The 22,309-nt window shown below is 42.9% G+C and overlaps 1 protein-coding gene across 2 annotated transcripts in view; it reads right to left on the minus strand.

The window, feature by feature from the left end:
- The window catches only part of LOC125257817, a 33,330-nt gene that overhangs the window by 10,586 nt on the left and 435 nt on the right, over positions 1-22,309 (minus strand). The window contains exons 2-3 of one of the 2 annotated variants that reach the window (XM_048174557.1): positions 18,807-18,907; positions 15,145-17,754 (exon numbers count right to left, since the gene is read on the minus strand). In XM_048174557.1, coding sequence (XP_048030514.1) covers positions 15,145-17,754; positions 18,807-18,907 — 2,711 coding nt within the window. Of the gene's footprint in view, positions 1-15,118; positions 17,755-18,806; positions 18,908-22,309 lie in introns of both variants that reach the window. The other variant, XM_048174556.1, reaches the window with a different exon arrangement.

Below are 22,309 nucleotides of genomic sequence, written 5' to 3' on the forward strand. Positions count from 1 at the left end.
TGTGATTCATAGGAAAATATGCTGTTTAGTGACATTTGTAGAACAATTGAATTACTTTCCCTTTGAGCAGTGACAGCTGGCTTAACTACACATTTTTAACACACCATAAAATTAACCTGCTCTTTGTAGAGTCACTGAATGAAACTAAAGCTGATAGATGTCCAGGCCATAACACACACATGACATACACATAGTGTTCACTTTACTGCACTAACCCAAATAATATGTGCTGGGCTGGCCCACATAGGAGGGAACATTCTCGTGACCTTGCACAATGTTCCCTAAAAGTTCTCTAACAGTGATGAAAATCCTGAACCTTTACAGAACATTAGGGATGTTCCTAAAACTTCCTCTTTTGGTAATAAAAGTGCTGCAGTTTAAGGTTCCTTATATGACTTTAGGAGGACGTTCCATTTTGGTCATTCTATGGTCACATAAGAATGTTTAATAGAGTTTAGATTTAAACACCATCCACCGCAAGTTTTTATTATAACTCCTAAGAGATAGTAGCAATAAAAACAGAGCTCCCGGCAATCCACGTTTGTTTGTATCTGTCAAGTGGCTTGCTGTGATAGGAAGGTTTTCACTTGACCAAAAGTACTTGAAATACTGTTCCCATTTTTAGATTTCCATGTATCCATGTAATGTTCTGCAAACGTTATGGGAATGTAGTGTACAGACCTAGAGGGAACGTCCTGTATTAGTATTAGTCCCCTAAACATTCCCAGAACATCCTGAATGTTCCCTGAAGGTCCATCAAATAATTAACCCTTAAAAGAACTCTACATTGTGACAATCTCCGTTCTGGGAACGTTACAGGTGACGTCTATGACACCAGTGGGAATGTTCTGAGAATGTTCTGGGATTGAGCAGTGGACTTCATCTCTCCTGCAGTCATATACAGCATTCCATAGCGGCAAATTTCTCAATTTACCATTTGTATTGTAGGTATTAAACATTTGCAATTAATTCAGCACAAATTTAGTCTATTTGTGAATTTAAAACATATTTACAGAGGCACAATTAAATACAATTTATAAGACCCAATTTATCTTATCTTTTTGAAGACAATTGGGTGTCTGTCATGACTGGTTCCACATATGGGGAGTCAAGGTTACAAAGCACTGTGTTGCTAAATAAAATACAAATTAAATTATTTTTTCCACAAAAGTCACAATATCTACTGAAGACCTAAACAACATGAAAGATGGTCATCACATTCGTTTCCACTAAAGACCAATACATTCAACGAAAAATAGGATTTATCATCAGGCTATTTGACAAGGAAAACACATTCTATGAAATATGCAAATGTAGTACAAAATTAGAGGAAGTACAGAATCACAGAAGAAACAAATGACAAATGAAACATGAATCCAAATAAATACAATCATGACAATGCATTATGTTCATCAAGCAATCTCTGGTATTTTTAAAGAATAATGTATTGTAGCATTACACACAAATCTTTAAATATATTTAAGCCTCAATCTGTCATGACCCATATCAGATGTCATTTTAAACACTCGCCGGTGAGTTATGAGCTGAGAAAATGGATTGAAATGTCTTAAATGTTGATGCTAACTGAATGGCATCAGTGTTGATCCTGTCTTAAGTTGTCTTTCATTACTGTATATGGGTGGGTGAAGGCTAAACAAGTAACAATCAGTTAAGTGAATCTACTTACAGTTTTTGGGATCCTTCCGGTTGACTTTAAACTCTTGCAGGTAAATAGATCAACAGGTGAATTTACAGTATACTGAGGGAAACACCCTCATGGTCATGTGATGTAGGCTATAGGAAAATATGCTGTTTAGTGACATTTTGTAGAACAACTGAATTCCTTTCCCTTTTAAAACTCAGAACAGATTGATAATGAACTTTGTGCCTCAGTCAGAGGTGACATTTCATTACAGTTTTTAGATGTTCTGAAATTTTAACATTGTAGTTGTGTATCGGCAATAACCTTTCTTCATGAGATTTATCTGTAGAATAAAAAATAATCAGTCCATGATCAAAGCATTCAAAAATGATCTCTGCTATATTAGAGGTAGCCTACAAAATGTGCAAATAAACAGTCTAAGAGCAAGAATAAAACAAATGTTAAAAAACAACAACAAACACACATTCATGTTACCTTTACTTAAATCTCACTCCTGACTAAGACGATATCAATCCGCTTCAGATCTGTGTATATTAGTCTGCATCAGGTCAGTAACTAATTGGCATGTCTGTTCTTCATATCAAATAAATGAAAGTGTAAATGTGCTAAATGTGTTCCCTTTCGATACTTCACTCGTACTGAGTATGGGGAAAGGTCTCCTTTTTCCCCGTTACTGAAGCCTTTTTCAATAACGCAGTGTAACTGCATCGTCATTGGTTCACTCATAGACAAGTTGTTGAACCAATGACGGCGCGGCATAGCTGCGCGACCTATGGCGACAGAGCGCACGAATATTCCCGCCGAAATGGGCGGGGTTTAGGGCTATATAAGCGGGCGTTTCGCCATAGGATATCAGTTCTCTCTCCTTCAGCGACGACTTTACATCGCTCCTCGCTGATCTCCGGCTGAAGCCTTCGCCGCCTGGAAGAAGCTCGCCTGGAAAGAAGCTCTCGCCGCCGTCGAAGAGGCTCCCGCAGCGGACTGCTGAGCTCGCCGAGGAAGAAGCGCCGGCGCCCTCGTCGACTGCCGCCTCGAGCGCCGTCTCGAGCCGCCCACTTCCCGCTTCCGGCCGCCTGCCAGCCCGTCTCCTGCCGCCATCCGGCGCGCCTAAAAGAGCGATTTTCCCGCGGTTTATTGCCGCTCTAAAAGAGCTTTCCAACAGCGGTTTTCACTGCTCTAGCGGCCCTCGCCGCTCTAAAAGAGCCCCTCAAACGCCGTTTTCACGGCGGCGGCGTTGTTACAAATGCCACGCCACTCATGTGGCACATGCAGAGCCCCTCTGCATGACGACGGTCACGGTGAGTGCGTCGGCTGCCTGGGCAGACCCCATGCAGAGGCCGCGCTCACCGGGACCTGGTGTTCTCACTGTGAGAACATGAGTCTCGCCTCTCTGCGCTCGCGGATCGCCTTCTTCAGTGAAGGCGATCTCGCCGCTTGCGCCCTCCCATCTTCTTCCTCCCGCGAGCCGGCTAGGAAGAGACGGCGGGGCAGAGCGGCCCAGCGCACGGAGTTGGATGACGTCACGCCGGCTTCCCCGCGTGCCTCACCCTCTCCCCCGAGAGAGCAGTCCCCCGTCCTGTTCTCCCGCCCTGAGCTGCGTCCCTCGGCAGATGCGAGCGACCTCATCTCTTTTGGCGGTTCTGAGGACGAGCCGCTTGATGACGTCATGTCTCTCGCGGCCTCTGAATCCGAAGGTTGGGCCAGTGATTCTGACCCCGCCCGCCTTCCCTCGCTGGAGCCCATTGACTGCAAGCCGGGTATGGATGCCGAGCTCTTCCGCATCCTTTCGAAAGCAGTAGAGGTTTTGGACCTCGAATGGGCTCCGCCAGAGGAGCCATCACGGAGCAGGCTCGATGAGTGGTTCCTGCCGGGTTCCCGCCAGGCCCCTCGTCAACGCGCCGCGCCGTTTTTCCCAGAGGTTCACAACGAGCTGACGAAGTCGTGGCACGCCCCGTATTCTGCCCGCCAATGAACTACGCATTATTCAGCTCTCACCTTTGTGGATGGCTCTGAAGAGAAGGGTTACGAGCATCTACCGCCCTGGACGAAGCAGTGGCGGCTCACCTCTGTCCCCCCACGGCTGTGGGTTGGAAAACTAAGAGGGCCCTTCCATCCAAGCCCTGCAGGACCACTTCTGCCCTGGCTGGCAGAGCATATACGTCCGCGGGCCAGGCTGCCTCAGCGCTGCACGCCATGGCTATTCTCCAGGTGTTTCAAGCGAAGCTCCTCCGTTCTCTGGATGAGTCCGGCGTCGATGCACCTGCCTTCCGTGACCTCCACAGCGCCACTGACTTAGCCCTGCGTGCCACAAAGGCCACAGCTCAGGCTATTGGACGATCCATGGCCAGCCTGGTCGTGCTTGAGCGCCATTGTGGCTCAACCTGACCGAGATTAAGGAGATGGACAAGACGGCCTTTTTGTATGCCCCGGTCTCTCCTTCTGGTCTCTTCGGGCCAGCAGTAGAGGGCTTTACGGAGCGTTTTACTGCAGCACAAAAGTCGTCTCAGGCTATGCGACACTTCCTGCCTAAACACCCTAGCTCCACGTCTGCTTCCAGCCGCCCCAAGTCTGCGCCGGCTCAGCAGAACAAACCTGCCCCCTCTACCTCTCAGGCAGCACCACCCAAGGAACAGCACCATCGTAAGCGCTCCTCCTTCCCGAGGCAACGTCAGGGACCCCGGCCTAAGATTACGCTGGACCCGACGCCTCCTAAGCCCTCCTGATATTTCAGGAAGGAAGAGGATGGGGCAAAGTCTCGCCACGGCCGGACCACCCCAAAAGCTCTTTCGTTCCACCCCCCCTCCGCCTCGTTCAGCTCCGGGCGTGGGAGATATGTTCAGTGTTGTGCTAACTGGGCCCAGTGCTGCGTCCATGCAAAACGCTATTCTTATGGCGAACACTATGAATATTCTACCTTCTCTAAGAAAGAGCGAAGTTCCTCTTCCACTCTCTCCGGTGCACGGGCCCCCGATTGGCGGCCCGTCACCCGATACCATTCAGCCCCTTGTCACGCGGGCCGAGGCCTGGCGGGCCATCCCCGGAGTGTCAAGCTGGGTTCTGGGAACCATAAGTCAAGGCTACTTGCTTCAGTTCGCCCGAAGGCCCCCGCGCTTCAGCGGGGTGCTTCAGACTTCAGTCAACACGGACGACGTTCATGTCCTCCGAGCCGAAGTCACGTCTCTTCTGAGGAAAGGAGCTATAGAAATAGTCTCCCCCTCAGAGAGCAATTCGGGGTTCTACAGCCGTTATTTTCTAGTTCCCAAAAAAAGATGGCAGTCTCAGACCCATCTTAGATCTCAGGCTCTTGAACCTCTCCCTCATGAGACGGAAGTTCAAGATGCTAACGCTGAAGCAGATCCTCGCGCAGGTTTGCCCCGGGGACTGGTTCTGCTCGCTGGACCTGAAAGATGCATACTTTCACATCCAGATAGCCCCCCATCACAGGCGATTCTTGAGATTCGCGTTCGAGGGTGTGGCTTACCAATATACGGTCCTTCCATTCGGACTGTCCCTAGCTCCTCGCACTTTTACCAAGTGCATGAACGCGGCGCTTTCCCCACTGAGACAGATGGGAATCCGGGTTCTCAATTACCTCGACGACTGGCTCATCCTAGCCCAGTCACGAGCCGAGCTGGAGCATCACAGATCCGTGTTACTCAGCCACTTGGAGTGCCTGGGTCTCAGGGTCAACTTTGCCAAGAGCTCACTGCTCCCCAGCCAGCGTATAACGTTCCTGGGTGCAGTTTTCGACTCAGTCCGTATGACGGCTGTAGTACCTCCAGAGCGCGCTCTGGCCATTCAGCAGCTCGCGGCATCGGTCAGGAACAGAGCCTATTTCCTTCTGAAGTTTTTCCAGAGGATGCTAGGGCTGATGGCTTCCGCCTCCCCGGTTCTGCAGCTCGGCCTTCTTCGGATGCGGCCTCTGCAGTACTGGTTGAAGTTCCGGGTCCCTCCTCACGCCTGGCGGCACGGCCGCCTGCGTCTCAGGGTCAATCAGGCCTGTTTGGCAGCTCTGAAACCCTGGATGAACCCTGTATGGTTCAGCCAAGGGGTACCCCTACAGGCGGTGTCCAGAAGGACGGTGCTCTCAACGGATGCGTCCAACACAGGTTGGGGCGCTCTTTGCGAGGGCAGTCCGGCCTTCAGCTCGTGGTCTCACGAGGAATGCCATCTGCACATCAACTGCCTCGAGATGTTGGCAGTGATTCGAGCCCTTCATGCGTTCCAGGCACATCTGACAGGGCGCCACGTCTTAGTCCAGTCGGACAGCATGACAGTGATGTCATATATAAATCACCAGGGCGGTCTTTCGTCCAGCCGCTTATGCGCTCTGGCGAAGCGTCTTCTGGAATGGGCATCACCGAGGTTCCAGTCGCTCAGGGCGACTCACATACCCGGGAGAACAAACTTGGGAGCAGACATGCTATCTTGGAGCAATGTCCCCTCAGACAAGTGGATGCTCCACCCCCAGACGGTTCTCATGATCTGGGAGTTCTTCGGAAAGGCAGAGGTAGACCTCTTCGCTTCAGAAGGCAACTCTCACTGCCCAATTTATTTCTCGAAGGAGGAAGATGCGCTGGCCCATGTCTGGCCCAGCACACTCCTTTACGCTTTTCCCCCGATCGCTCTGATCCCACAGGTCATCAGACGAATCAGGGAAGACGAGCACAGAGTCCTCCTGGTGGCCCCGCTCTGGAGGAGCCAAGTTTGGTCCTCAGAGCTGTTCAGGCTTTCCACAAAAGCTCCGTGGCCGATCCCCCTGAGACGGGACCTCCTCTCTCAGGCGAACAGGACGATTTGGCATCCCCAGCCAGAACTCTGGGCTCTGCACCTCTGGTCCCTCGACGGGAGCCTGCTAACCTCCCCGGGGACGTGCTGAATACCATTTCTCAGGCGAGAGCTCCGTCCACGAGACGCCTCTACGCCCAGAAATGGTCGGTCTTTGTTGACTGGTGTTCTACACGCAACATAGACCCAGTGGAGTGTGACGTATCTCCGATACTGTCTTTTCTCCAGGAGCGTTTGAATCTGGGTCGCACCCCTTCAACGCTCAAAGTTTACATAGCAGCCATTGCAGCGTTTCACGCTCCTATCGCTGGCCAGTCAGTGGGACGAAACAACCTTGTGGTGCGTTTCTTGAGAGGTTCTAGGCGATTAAATCCTCCTCGTCCTCTCACTGTTCCCACCTGGGACCTCTCTTTGGTCCTCAGAGCTCTTAAAGTGCCTCCCTTTGAGCCACTGCGTTCAGCTGACCTCAGGCCCCTGACGCTCTGCTACTTGCACTAGCATCGGTTAAGCGAGTTGGTGACTTGCAGGCCCTCTCCGTGAGCCCTGCATGCCTTGAGTTCGGGCCCAACGACTCCAAAGTCATTTTGAAACCTAGGCATGGCTACGTCCCTAAGGTGCTCTCGACTCCATTCAGAGCTCAGGTTATTTCCCTCTCTGCGCTTCCTCCCTCGTCGGACGAGTGAGAGTTGGAACTACTCTGCCCTGTCAGGGCATTAAGGACCTACGTTGATCGATCACAGCCTTTTCGGCAATCTGATCAGCTCTTTATCTGGTTTGGTGGCCGCACCAAGGGGTCTTCGGTCTCAAAGCAACGTCTTTCGCGTTGGATAGTCGACGCTATTGCTCTTTGTTACTCCTCTATGGGCCTCGACTGCCCCATAGGAGTTAGAGCTCACTCTACTAGAGGAATGGCTTCCTCTTGGGCCTGGTCTAGTGGAGTTTCGATTAAAGACATCTGTGAGGCGGCCGGCTGGTCCTCGCCGTCTACTTTTGTCAGATTTTATCATTTGGACGTCCCAACCTTACAAGCTCGGGTCCTCTCGGTATGATCCAGCGGCCTCTATCGAGCTCCGCTTCATGCCACTCTGGGAGTTAACTCCCTTTTTGTAGTGTAACGAGGGTTCGACGGCTCCGGCCTTCTCACTTGTCCTCTGGTTCCCTCACGGTGCCCAAGACAAGTCCAGTCATTCCCTGCCGTGGCACGGCGCGGTTGAATTCGTTCCCCATACGCAGTACGAGTGAAGTATCGAAAGGGAACGTACTCGGTTACTAACGTAACCTCGGTTCCCTGAGATACGGAACGAGTACTGCGTTACATGCCGTGCCACGAGGCTGCGGCTTCAGTGTCGTCGCTTCAGTCGAATGACCTGATATCCCATGGCGAAATGCCCGCTTATATAGCCCTAAACCCCGCCCATTTCGGCAGGAATATTCGCACGCTCTGTCGCCATAGGTCGCGCAGCTATGCCGAGCCGTCATTGGTTCAACAACTTGTCTATGAGTGAACCAATGACGATGCAGTTACACTGCGTTATTGAAAAAGGCTTCAGTAACGGGGAAAAAGGAGACCTTTCCCCATACGCAGTACTCGTTCCGTATCTCAGGGAACCGAGGTTACGTTAGTAACCGAGTACGTTACATGTTCAAATGTGAATAGCCTTTATATAGTTCTGTTGTGTTTGTTTTATGTTTGTTCTAAGAATAGAAATCAAAAAGATCAAATGTCTGGATGATCTGGTCTTGTTGTTTTCTTCAGTTGTGTCAGTTCATTCCTCAGCATTAATTGTTCCAGTCTCTCAGGCTTTGTCAATCTATTTTTTCCCTCTTACTGTATTTGATTTATTTAGAAAATATTATTTTTAATTGAAAGTATTTAGATTTTGTGTTAAAAAAAAGTTTTAATTCAACATGATTTACTGTACTATACATTCAGGAAATTTTACACAGTATGTCATATTTCTTCACAATCTAACCCAAAGCTGAAGATAAACCTTTAACATATACTTTTTCTTAAATAACATTCTAATTGCCAAAATAATGTAAGTGCTGCTGTGAGCACAAAAGATCTGTATATTTATTGTTTGCAATCTACATACTTCCTGTAATTTATGTTGACTGCTGTAGAATTGTGTTGCTTCATCCTCATTCATTGTAGTATGATATTATTGTTTTAATAAACCTCCCAGGGTGTAATAAGTGTTTAGTTTGTTCATTAGAGTCATTTGTCAATCTCTACACTCAAGGAATGTGATTTGAGTTTTGAGAAATGAGATAGATTTAAGTAAAAGTGTCTTTTCAATACAAAAATATAATAATGATTTACTGTAGTATTTTACAGTTGAATTAACAGATAAACAAAATGATGCAACAAAATCAACTGATTTATTGATATAAGCAAGATAAGTGGAAGCATTTCATATTCTCTCAGTCTGCATATTTCATTCATAAGACTCTTCAATCTTTTTATCACCATTTCAAAGAGAGCAATATTTCAATAAAGCAATAAACATATCAGCCATAAAATGTCATTAAAGATGAACAGCAGAATACAGATTGTGTCTTTTATCTGAAGGATTCAGGAACATTTTCTCATATCGGCCTCTAGATGGCAGTGCTTAATAATACAAGTGTCTCTAAACTGTCTCTAAACTGCCTCTTACATGCAGGGCCGGATTAACATGAGGGCTAGGTGGGGCTGAAGCCCCAGGGCCGCGGGTAGAGGGGGCCCGTGATTGGCTGGAGGAAATGAGATTGACAAGTCATAGGTGGTTGATTTGTGTCTAATAAAATAACAAGAAAAAATGATTGGAAAATGTGCCTGACTGAAAAATCACCGTCCAATCAAAATCACTTTACAATTCGCGCCATGACATCGGGAAACGCCTCTTTGCGTTATGCTAACGCACGTAGACTAGAAAATGGGAAATTGGCCTTTACTGCTTGTTCAGCCTCGCTGGTGTTCAAAATGACAAAAAAAGTGATAGTGGTGCGCAAAAAAAGGAAAAATAAGCTTGAAAGGGAGAAAAGGGATGCTAATCTTACAGCAAAAATTCCAAAACTAACTTACTACGTCGGTTCACATAAAACATCCGAGCCAGTGGAAGACCCCGCGTGCAGCGGCAGCTCACAATTATCTTCACCCACCGACACCGTCGCCGATCTGCGTGCTTTACACGTTGAAGAAGGTGAGATAGCAGCTGCAGCAAGTTATTATTCTTATAACGAGTTAAGCCCTATTCGGATGGTAATTGTTTCTCATGAAAACGTAAGGTGTTTTCAACATTTCCAGGGACGAGTCGATTGATTTTATTGCCTTTTGAATTCAGAATGTCAGTGTTTTTCTCTCATCATCATCACCCGTGTAAAAATCTCGAATTAACTTTCCTACTGTTTTTTTTGACGCACACCAATGTCGTGTGACTGGTCTCCACTATCACATTCTATCAGTTGCAGTTCTGGTGCCTCCATCCGTACAACTCGACCTCGACACATTCACATCACATGTTAACACAGCGGTAGAGTTACTCACGGGACACTGCACTTATTCGCAATCACAAAAGTTCTTTATTTGCATGTGCTTTAAAGCCCTGCCAGTTAGGGCTGGGCGATATATCGCATGCGATTGTCACGCGCATTTCGTCAGTAAAGCCTGTTCCCTGATTACCGCTAAATCGCCATCACCTGCTTTCAAATGGAGCGGCATTTAATAAACAGAGCCGTAGTTCACTGATAAGCCACGCAATATCGCGTTCATTATCGCAGATGAATCGCCTTCGATAATGAACGTGATATTGCGTAGCTTATCAGTGAACTACGGCTCTGTCTATTAAATGCCACTCCATTTGAAAGCAGGTGATGGTGATTTAGCGGTAATCAGGGAACCGGCTTTACTGACGAAATGCGCGTGACAATCGCATGCGATATATCGCCCAGCCCTACTGCCAGTTAAACATGTCATTCGTGTGCTGTTCTGAGATGCGCTTTTTCTGATCCTATACACACCCGAAGCGTGCGCGCGCACACACACACACACACACACTTAAGCCTGTCAAACAGCACCTGACTACTGGACTTCATCTTCCGCGTCTGATTGCGCTACAATACTCTCAAATACACAAAAGGTTTACATAAACACAGTTGGTTATGTCTGAAGTGAGTTGAGAAAATCGGACGCGTGCAGGTCTTAAAGTGACAGCGTCCTAATAGTTAGCATGCGGACCCTTGTCCTTAAAGGGATAGTTCACCCCAAAATTAAAATCCTGTCATCACATACTCACTTTCAAGTTGTTTTAAACCTGAATGAGTTTCTTTCTTCTGTTGAACACAAAAGAAAATATTTTGAAGAATGTGGGTAAACCTAACAGTAGCTGGTCCCCATTAATTTCCATAGTAGGAAAAAAAAAATATAATGTGGAAATCACTGGGGACCATCAACTGTTTGGTTACCCACATTCTTCAAAATAGTTAATAATTTAATTAAATAATTTTGTGTTAATCAGAGGAAAGAATTATTGTGTCAGCAATATATGCAATACAATTTTAAAATATGTATCATGCACATTAAAAATATTAGGTTGGTAACCAGACAGTTGACGACACCCACTGACTTTTTTCCTACTATGGAAGTCAGTGAGTGCCGTCAACTGTCTGGTTACCAACATGTAACGTAAGTAATGACAATTTTCATTTTTGGGTTAACTATCTCTTTAAAGTATTCATGGTAAAGTAATCATTTGGGGAAGTATGACTGAAGTATGATAAATGTTTTTGCTGCTTTTGGCAACCTGTTTGTTTGGAGTTCATATCTGGAGTTAATGCATTTGTTTTTAATGTGTTAAATAGCATGGGATATTTAGTGTGCTTGTGCTTATATAAAATGATTTGATAAAATGAGATTTGTAAAAATATAAAAATAATAACAATAAAAAAAGAAATTCTTGTGGTACAAGACACTGTGGCATGGCAATCAGATGAAAGGGGGCCCAATGTGCTCTTAATCCGAGCCTGCTTACATGTGAACATCATAAACTTTACATGATGCTGCTGTCAGGAAAATACTTCTAGTGATTACTATACATCAGTTAAAGGGATAGTTCACCCAAAATGAAAATTCTGTCAGTAATTACTCACCCTCATGTTGATACAACCATGTAAGTCTTTCTTTCATCTTCGGATCACAAATTAATATTTTTGTGATTAAATATGAGCGGTGGAATACTCCTCCATTGGCTTTAAGGGGGCCCAAACTTGTCCGTCCAGAAAGTCGGTGAAGAAAATGTTTAAATAGTCCATGCCACTACAGTGGCTCAACCGTACGTTTCTCAAGCGACGATAATACTTTTCGTGCGAAAAAAAACAAACAAAAGAACGACTTTATTCAACTATTCATTTTCTCTCTTGTAGGCCTCTGACGTTAGTTCACGAGAGCTCCATGACGCATGCGCGAGAACTAAACTGACGACGGTCTTCTTCTACTACTACTTGTTACTGGCTGCTCACTCCTTAGGAGTATTACCGCCACCTAGTGTTCAAGATGAAGTGCTGGCATAGCCGGAAGCGCTAAACTTTGTTTACAAGCAGGTGAACGCGCGCGCTGTATGTAAGCTATTGAATTCGACATTGATCGTGCTTTTGGTCTCGCTCTAAGTAATTGTTTACAATGGTTAGAAAGTGTGCATTTCCTGGATGTCCGAATCGTGAAAAACTAACGAGTAAACGTAAAGGTGCCTTAACATTGCCACAAAATGAACGGCTTACCTTTCACCGTTTCCCATCAAATGATCGTGAGCGACTGAATCTATGGCTGCTGGCTGTTCAACGGGATGTTAATTTACCGATTAATTTCGTCAAGCACATGAAGTTGTGCAGTGAACATTTCTCTCCAGACGACTTCAAATCAGTTCAACAAAAAAGATTACTGAAATCAACAGCTGTGCCCAACTTGTTTATACAGACCAACAAGGTAAGTGGAAGCAGTATGTGGTAATTGTTAAAGTCATGATACACTCATTTAGTTTTGTCTTTATTTGTATATGGCTATATATTAAATAAAAAAAAAACATAATACATGATACAGTGAATTAAAGCCGAGTTACAACATTGACTTGAAATGTTTTAGGAATCAAAGGATCCATCACAACTCAGTCAGGACCCCCAGTCAGCAGGTCCATGTCGAATTCAATAGCTTACATACAGCGCGCGCGTTCACCTGCTTGTAAACAAAGTTTAGCGCTTCCGGCTATGCCAGCACTTCATCTTGAACACTAGGTGGCGATAATACTCCTAAGGAGTGAGCAGCCAGTAACAAGTAGTAGTAGAAGAAGACCGTCGTCAGTTTAGTTCTCGCGCATGCGTCATGGAGCTCTCGTGAACTAACGTCAGAGGCCTACAAGAGAGAAAATGAATAGTTGAATAAAGTCGTTCTTTTGTTTGTTTTTTTTCGCACGAAAAGTATTATCGTCGCTTGAGAAACGTACGGTTGAGCCACTGTAGTGGCATGGACTATTTAAACATTTTCTTCACCGACTTTCTGGATGGACAAGTTTGGGCCCCCTTAAAGCCAATGGAGGAGTATTCCACCGCTCATATTTAATCACAAAAATATTAATTTGTGATCCGAAGATGAAAGAAAGACTTACATGGTTGTATCAACATGAGGGTGAGTAATTACTGACAGAATTTTCATTTTTGGGTGAACTATCCCTTTAATATAGCAGATGCTGTTTAACCAAAGCAACTTACAATTGAGAAAATACAAGCATTTGAAGATATAATAATGTTGCATTCATAAAACACACAAAGCAATTACAATCAATATCTTTACATCATATGAAGGACATGTGTTTGAAAGCAGAAATAAAAGGATCCTGTTTTCAGTAGGGTTTGAGGCATGATTTGCTTATTTTTTAAGTAATCTTGTATCCTAATGTTCCTAGTTTTTCTTCTCCTGCTTCCTTGATTGTTTCCATTGTTTCTTATTTATTTTATGATCAGTGAATCAGTGTTGAGTGCGATCATCTCCAGAGTTTCCACACAGTGACAAGCTTCATCTACCAGCTTTATTTTCTTTCTCATTCTTAAAGCTCTTCTTTCATCTTCTTGACCATAGACACACTGTTCCAACCTTGCCATTATATTCATTCTTTAATATTTCTGTAATAATGTTTGAGTTAATTTTGCTTTTGTTCCATCATTTTAACATATGCTCATAAACTGGAGATATTTCCATCCAACTGCTTCCGTTGTTATTACACACCTTGAGTCATCTGAAAGGTTTTTGGTTTTATGTTGTCAAGAAACTTGAAGAATCTTGCCATTCCTCTAAAACTGAGAATCCATGATTGATCCGTAACTTCATCATCTTCATCATCATCTTCATCATCAGCGTCTGACTGACAATTGTCAAACAGGAAATACACTGGCTGATTCTCATCATTCACTGCACACTTGATTTTAATCTCTTTAACAGCCGTCAGGGCATTTTTAGGTGTCTTTCCATTTGAGTATGTGAAGAGCAAGAGAATGTTTTCAGCAATATCTCTTCCAAATAAAGACTGAACAGCATCAAATATGTATTGTTGTCTGTCAGAGAGACAGGTTTGTGTTGCTTTAATCACCAGACACACTGCATCTATTTCATTGATCCTTTCTGCAGATTCAAGTAATCTACGCAAACTCCCTGAGATCTCTTTATCAAGATCAACTCCACGAGTGTTTCCATATCCTGGAGTGTCGATGATTGTTAAATGGATTGGACTCTCTTGTGGATAAAACCCATAAACGGTGATGATGGAGGTCTGACTGTGAACTGATGTTCGGTCACTCTGATCATCTGTGATCTCAAACCAAACCTTGTCTTCTCTCTGAACACCCAACATGTAGTTGATCATCACATTGATCAGGGTTGTTTTTCCTGTTCCTGTTTCTCCCACCATCAGAATAGTTTTATGGGGTTTGTTTATGTCTCTCTCTCCAAAGGTCGTTTTTCTATATGGTTCAGATTGATCCAGATTGTCCATCATTTTTTGCATACGGTATCGAGCAGGATTTCCATCTCTAATTAAGATGCTTTTCTTGATGAGATCATTTTTGTCCTGTAATAATCAAGATGAACATATGTATATAATATTAACATCATTGTAAACAATAAAAGCCATTTCACATAAATCAATCTTAAAATCATCTAAAATCAATTTTAAATGTATTGTTGTCTCAATGTTAGGCAGAATGTTAGCCTACATCACCATTCACTTTCATTGTGGATGCATTCAAAAGTTTTTAACTGAGGTTTGTGTTCCCTTGTGGATCTACAGTACATGAGGGTACATATGAAACTTTTTTTTAGTTTTGGGCGAACTATCCCTTAAGATTCCTGGGTGACAAAACCATAAAATAAGAGTAGGCAATATGAGTGCTTAATTGTGTGTTTTGATGATCAGTGGCAGGTGTGTGTGATGGCTGAGTGAGTGCAGGTGAGAACCAGGAGAGATGATGGCAAATGGAGTCCAGAGTGTGTTTGAGGGAAGGAGGACCAGTGCACTTGTGACAAAAATGGCTTACAATGTATTTGTGTTTTTTGGAATATTTTATATATGATGTAAAAAAAAAAAAAAATTGCACATCATACATTACCTTTGTGATAACTGTGGTGACATCAGATTCAGTGATGTAGTTGAGTTTTCCCACTGCTGCACATTTAATATTGTACTCAGTATCTGGTCTGAGATCAGTCAGAGTAACTGTATTCTGGTTCTTTGACACAGTTTGAGATGTCCAGTCTTCCTCTTCCTTCATTTTGTACAGTAGTTTGAGCTCCTCTGTAGCAGGACACGGTGGAGACACTTTCAAATCCACTTGAGTACATCTGTCCTGTTGGACTGTGATTGGACAGTCTGGTTTTGATGGAGCACTGAAGTAAACAGCTTCATTAGATCCATTTTTATACAGAAGAATGCAGGAACCTGGATGCTTTTCATGGTCTTTTATGGAAACCATAAATTTAGTACTTTCGTTGTTATATGAAGTCATCAGCTCTTTAAATGTTTTCAGATGTTCTCTCATTTTCTCCCTGATGCTTCCAGTGAGCCATGATTGGGACGCCACACCAGGTTTCTTCTGTGGATTTCTCATCATTTGAGGATTCATGTAATTTTCTTGTTCATTAAGAAACTCATCCGGCTGCTCAAGAGAACTGAAAGTGTAACAAAACACATTCTCCACCTGAATATCTGACAGATATGAGTCCAAACTTCTGTTCACTTCGGCTCCAAAGTCCATTAACTGTCGAAGAAACTCATTAACTGTGTTCAATTCTTTTTCTTTCGCTGTGATCCACTCTTTCAGACTCTTTTCATTGAATGGAGACTCATCATGAGCTCGTAGAAGATCCTTCAGAGCACAAGACTCTTTTTCACAAACTTCAACTGACTGGATCACAGATTTGATTTGGTCACTGAATTCTTGTCGGTACATTTGGCAGTTTTGCTGCATATCTTGTATTTTCTTATGAAGTGCACTAAAAGTTGTTTCTCTGGTGTTTTCCAGAAGTTCACTGCACTTGTTTTCAGTCCAGTTTAGATTTTTGATAGCAGACTCTTTGGCCTTGATGAGATTCTGGTTTATGACTGTGAGACGCGTCACATCACTGTCTACGGTGTAGTTGAGTTTTCCCACTGCTGCACATTTAATATTGTACTCAGTATCTGGTCTGAGATCAGTCAGAGTAACTGTATTCTGGTTCTTTGACACAGTTTGAGATCTCCAGTCTTCCTCTTCCTTCATTTTGTACAGTAGTTTGAGCTCCTCTGTAGCAGGACATGGTGGAGACACTTTCAGAACAACTTGAGTACATCTGACATCTTCAATGATTGGACAGTCTGGTTTTGATGGAGGAGTGAAGCAAACAGCTTCATTAGATTCATTTTCATACAGCAGTATGCAGGAACCTGGATTATTTTCCATTTCTTTTGATGCAACAATGAATTTGGCTGATGTGCAATCATTTAAATCAATCAAGTTTTTAAAAACCCTCAAGTTGTTCCTCATTGTCTTTTGGATATCAGGTGCGAGCCAAGTCTTGTGTTCAGATTCAGAGCTTTTCTCTTTATTTTTTCCTGTTGATGAAGACCTCAGGAAGGCCTTTTGTTCAGAAAGCAGCTCATCTGTCCAGCTCAATGATGTGAAAGTGTAGCTGACTAAATGTTTAACTTCCAGATTCATCAAATTTTTATTGAGGTTGATTTCTACCATCGCTCCTGAGTCATTCAGTTGTGTGAGCAATATTTTAATGATGTCAGATTCTTCCTCTTTCTCTTTCAGCCATTGTTCAAGAGCGCTTCTTTCAAATGGAGATTCTTCATGTTCTTGTAGAAGATCGATCAATGCTGAATCCTCTATGAATTTCCCACGGATCTTTGGTAAGAGAGAGCCGAGTTTCTTCATGAGACTCAATCTGCACCGGTGGCAGTTTTTCTTCATGTCATTGATTTTGTCATGAAATGCAGTAAATGTCGAAGCAGGTGTGTCTGTCAGAAGATCACTGCATTTCATCTCAGTCGTACTTAAACTCTCAATAACAGATTCAATATCTGTGCTTAAACCTGTGCTGATTTCATGTTGAAACTTTACAACTCTTGAGAAAAGTTTGTCCAAAGGATAAAGCCAAACTCTCAGAGGAACCGCAACCCTTTTGTTTTCTCCCAGCAGTTTTGGAAGATCTTCAAAAACCTTCATGGCATCTTCAAAAGAGGTCGGGTTACGTGGTAGCTGGAAGTCACCATAAAATTTACAACTGAATTTTTGGGCAGCAGTCTTCAGATTGTCATTCATTTTCATACTTGCTTCAATGTTTCCATCTGAAATCCCTTTTAGCTTCTCAAAGACAGCTTTTACTTCTCCTGCTACCTCCATTTTGTCTTCATCTGAAGAAACTTCTCTATCAAAAACAAAGCAGGCATCTGCTCCGTACAGCACTGCTGTCACTACATGTGTGGCTACTTCATTCTCATAGTGAGCCATGTCTCCAGAAGCAAAGTGGTTTATGATCAGCTCTTCAAACTTAGTTGTTGAATGATAATGTAATGTGAGTCTCTGTTGATTGAATGATTTCTTGGTGTCCTTGAGAAAATTGGCAGCTCCATTTACATTGATGAGTCCTCCTAAAAGACTCAGTTTCAGACAACCATCAATATTCAGCAATCTAGATTTTTCCTCAATTGAGTCTGAAGCTGTGACTGTGAAATCTGTATTAATTTGGGGTTTAGTGCTTATGTTCTGCTGCAGCTCTTTACTCCAATGTCTGATTCCTGAAATGGAGAAAAATGAATGATTATGAATAAATAGCATATGTATTTTATGCCTAAAATCATTTGTTAATATGGCAGCTATTTAATCCACCTCTTTGTGCAAACAGACCTTAATTTTTATTACAGCACAGCAGGACGAGGGGGTGAATCACTAAATATAAGCAACCTCCATAGATTGTCTCATTAAGGCCATTTTATAATGCAGCAACTGTTAAGTTCTGCTCCGAGACACAAAGACTGAGGATCCAAGTGCAGTAGATTATTAGGGCAACCCAGAATCATAATTCATGTAATAGGTAATTAGTCAAAACACACTGTGTAGACAATCCAGTCAAACAACAAAAGTCCAAGGCACAGGCAAACAGGGAAATCCAGCAGAGTCGGTGCCAGAGCAGATCTACTGGAGGGGCATTGGGTCATTGGCAGGGGGTCACTCCCAGCTAGAAATGTTATTGTTATAAGAATGTTTTGAGAACATTATGCTAAGTTCTGGTAATGTTTTCAGTGGCAATTTTTATTTTTGTTCCCAGAATATTCTCCTAAAAAGGTAGGATAACATTATTTAAAAACATTGTAAAAATGTTTAGTGATAACATTGTTAGAACATTATCCCCTAACATTCTTATAAAGTTTTTAGGGCCAATCAGTTGACGCTCCGAATCTTCCTGAAGCAGTGTTTTGAAATCGGTCATCTCTAAATAAGTCATTATTTTGTTTTTTGGTGCACCAAAATATTCTCGTGGCTTTATATTAATATTGAACCACTGTACTCACAGGAACTGATTTAAATGTGTTTTTAGTACCTTTATGGATCTTGACAGAGGAAGTGTCATTGCTCCCTACGTAGGCCTCACGAAGCCATCGGATTTCAACTAAAATATCTTATTTTGTGTTCTGAAGATCAACAAAGGTCTTACGGGTGTGGAACGACATGAGGATAAGTAATAAATGACAGAATTTTCATTTTTGGGTGAACTAACCCTTTAACACTGGGGGTTTTGCTGTGTACAGATGTGGGGCAACAGACCATTCAGTCCATCATAATGCATCACCTGGTACTAGAGCATCTCTCCTGCAGTCATACAGCATCCCCAGCTGGAAGGGTCTCCCTAGAGCTGCAGTCTCTATTGAATCCACTCCCACTGGATCCATGCTAGACAAAACACAGAAAAGAAGAAATCAACCAAACAGATTACTGACAGAGGTTTGGCCAATATATGTGTGTGTACCAGGGCCGGCGCGTGCCTATAGGCGAACTAGGCAGGCGCCTAGGGCGGCAGCACAGTCAGGGCGGCAAGAAAGAGAGGGACTTGTTTTTGTTTTTTGTTTTTTTTAAATGGAAGTAATTAATTTATTTTTTGGACATTCATTTGGAATTATTTCACTTATAAAGTTACCACCTGATTAGTTATTCTAAATCTAAATTAACTTAACTTCCTTCTAATAAATACCAAAACCCGCCTCAACCAAGAGCGGCATATGGGTCTATAGTGTAGCCAATCACATACATATCTGTTGATTTTGCAATGGCCAATCAGAGGTAAGTTAGCACTGAACAAAAACTCCGGCTTTTAGAGCGGTGTGAGTGGACGCTGGGTTCTACTTCTGCATGCTTGGGAATCCTCTCGTATAACACAGTGTGGATATTATGTAAATAAGAGATTCATTGTGTATAGACAGCTTCATTTATTATAACAGAACTTTGTGAGATCGCGATGAAGTAGACTAAGGGGCCGTTCACATATCGCATCTTTTGCGCGCTCGGCAATTAAGCGCACTCAAATCAGAAGCAACGCAGCGTTTTCAGATGAAAAATTCTCAACTTTTCAGAATGCAGCAAGCTCACCGCTGGTAATGTAACAAGAACCAACCGAACAGTTTTGTCCTTACTGTAACAAAACATTGAAAGCTCAGCTGAACAGTTGATCATAGCTGTACAGGGCGGGTTTTTATTTCTCATCTCCATAAATATATCTAGTAGTAGAGCTAACTAGAAATAGGGCTAGAAATCTATCCTTTGCTAAAACTTCTTCATCTTCATCATGGAGAACGCAGTTCATGGTTGCATAGCAACGACAGAGCTTTGGAAAGAAAGCGTCGTGGCCGCGCTTTCCACGCGTTTTTAGACGCTATGTGTGAACGGCCCCTAATATGACAACTTTTTCGTGATTATAGAGGGAGCGTGTCAAATTCCTTATACAGTATGCTTATTTTTCTGTTTAACAGTGGTTTGTGAACATAGACACCTTAATAAAAAAATATCTAGGCTATCAGGAGTGTTTATTCTGGGCTGTGTATACCTATAGGTTGTGACGACACACAAATTCAAACTATTACAAGGAAATTTATTTTTAAGTGCATCTCCTTGGCCTTCCCTTAAACCAATAAACAAAACCTTCAGTCTTTCACAAGCATCTCAAAGATCGAGTTTAATTGTGAGTGTGAAGTATGGGGCGGCACAATGGTGTTTTGCCTAAAGCGGCAGTTGAGCTTGCGCCAGCCCTGGTGTGTACAATATTCACAATTAAATACAGACTCAATTTCACAAGTTCACATATACATAAAATATGTATGTTATACTGATGTGGTAATAATAGATAGAACTAGAAGTGAGAAGATGGGGTGGTGGAGGAATACTGAAGAACTGTCAATGAACAGAGGTGAGTCTGCAGAATTTATACACCTCTTGTTGTTGGTACACTCTTAGCCCGGATTTTATATTTACTTAAAATTACAATATACTTAAAATATTTAAGTTTGGATGCATTACTTATAAAATATAAGTATATTATACTAATTTGTGGGTGTATTTGAATGTGTTAATAAATGTAAGTTAAATGCACTTAAATTATGAAGTTTTTCTCCTGACCACGCCTACTACACACTGGTTTGCGGCAGATAATGACGCCATTTTGTCGTGGTATGTGTGAATAGAGGGTATGCATCGACGTCACTTTCCCGCCGAAAACGCGCTCCCTCAGCTGGACTGAGTTGCAAAAGAACCTGCTGTATAACTGGATTAATAGGAGAAACGGCAAAAACGCGAGTAAAACTAACGAATTACCCTAAAGGTTGGACTCGAAAGTGTTTCTTACAACTTGTCAAATAAACCTAATCCATGGATATTGACATGCAGCCAGGAGTCGTGTTTCCTGACATTTATATGTGCCTGATTTGACGCTGGGGAAATACATAAAGCAAATCTGGCTGTGAATATTTTATATAACTACAATATCGGTATACTTCAATATACTATACTTTTATAGTATAGTTTTTGTCAGTGTTGTTTATTTAAAAACACCCAATTATGCAGGATATAACATGGAAAATAATTAATTGATGAGTTGTCAAACTAATATATAACAATACAATATATACGGTATGATTTTACCTCAAAATCCAACAATTTGACACAAAATGATAACTAAAACATCTTTCTCTGCCCTGGAGTCGAGCTGTTTCTGTGAAATGCAGTGATCCATTTGCTTTTTTCCCTGAACTTTCTGCAATTTTTAAATATATACCTCAGGGTTTATATACCTCAGGGTTTGTGGGTTTGTGTCAAAGCAGCCAGTCACAAAGCTCTTTCACGTTTTGGATGTGTTTTGTGTGTTTTTCGCGACATACACGGCGAAAAACCAATGCTGCTGCTCAAGGGGCTCGCACACTGGACGCGAAGCTCAGCGCCGCGCTGCGCCGCGACACGTCTTTCAAATTCGAACGCATTGTTTTATATTTTTTTCTGAGTGGTAGCTGGGCGCCGCGGACAGGCGCCGAATGTCGCCGCCGTACACTATAGTTCTAAAACAATGCGTTCGAATTTTAAAGACGTGGCGAGGCGCTGAGCTTCGCGTCCGGTGTGCGAGCCCCTTCAGTCTTTTGCCACTCAGTGGCCGTGACCGCAGTCGTAACGGTCGACGGTGACGTCACGTGCATACCCTCTATTCAAGGAGCTGTTGATGAGCAGTTGGAACATTTGTTTTGGCTGTTCTACAGACATTTTTTCCAAACATTTTACTTTTTTATAGTTTTTCACCAAAGGAGAAAATCACAATTTTTAAGTTACCATCATCGAGGTCAGGGTTTGTTTTAGTTGAGCTCTTGACCCTTGACTTTTTAATATTAGATTTTGTTTGGGCAGTTTTAACTGCATTAAAACCAACCAGACAAGCAAAGTTATAAGATGATCATGTGGTGTTTGTCATGTTTTCACATAATCATTGTTTGATCTGAGTCACTGAACTCATTTAGAGCCCAATCTCTGAGTCAGATTTACATTATTGATTACAGCAGCACTGTGATACTACTGCGGAGGATCAGCTTTATCAATACAATTATTTATTTTTTTTAAAGTTGTCCTTATCACAAAAAAAATATATAAATATTTTAGGCACACACAGACATCAAGAATCAGTGTATGAATCTCAACAACGGTGACAAGCAACATATTCTGATAAACAGATCAACTCTAAACATTACAAAACAAGCTACTAAAAAGTCACAGAAAAACAGCAAAATTTAAATAGTGAGAATAAAGAAAATTACTAAGACAATT

The sequence above is a fragment of the Megalobrama amblycephala genome, linkage group LG22 (assembly GCF_018812025.1).
Source record: "Megalobrama amblycephala isolate DHTTF-2021 linkage group LG22, ASM1881202v1, whole genome shotgun sequence".
NCBI lineage: Eukaryota > Metazoa > Chordata > Actinopteri > Cypriniformes > Xenocyprididae > Megalobrama > Megalobrama amblycephala.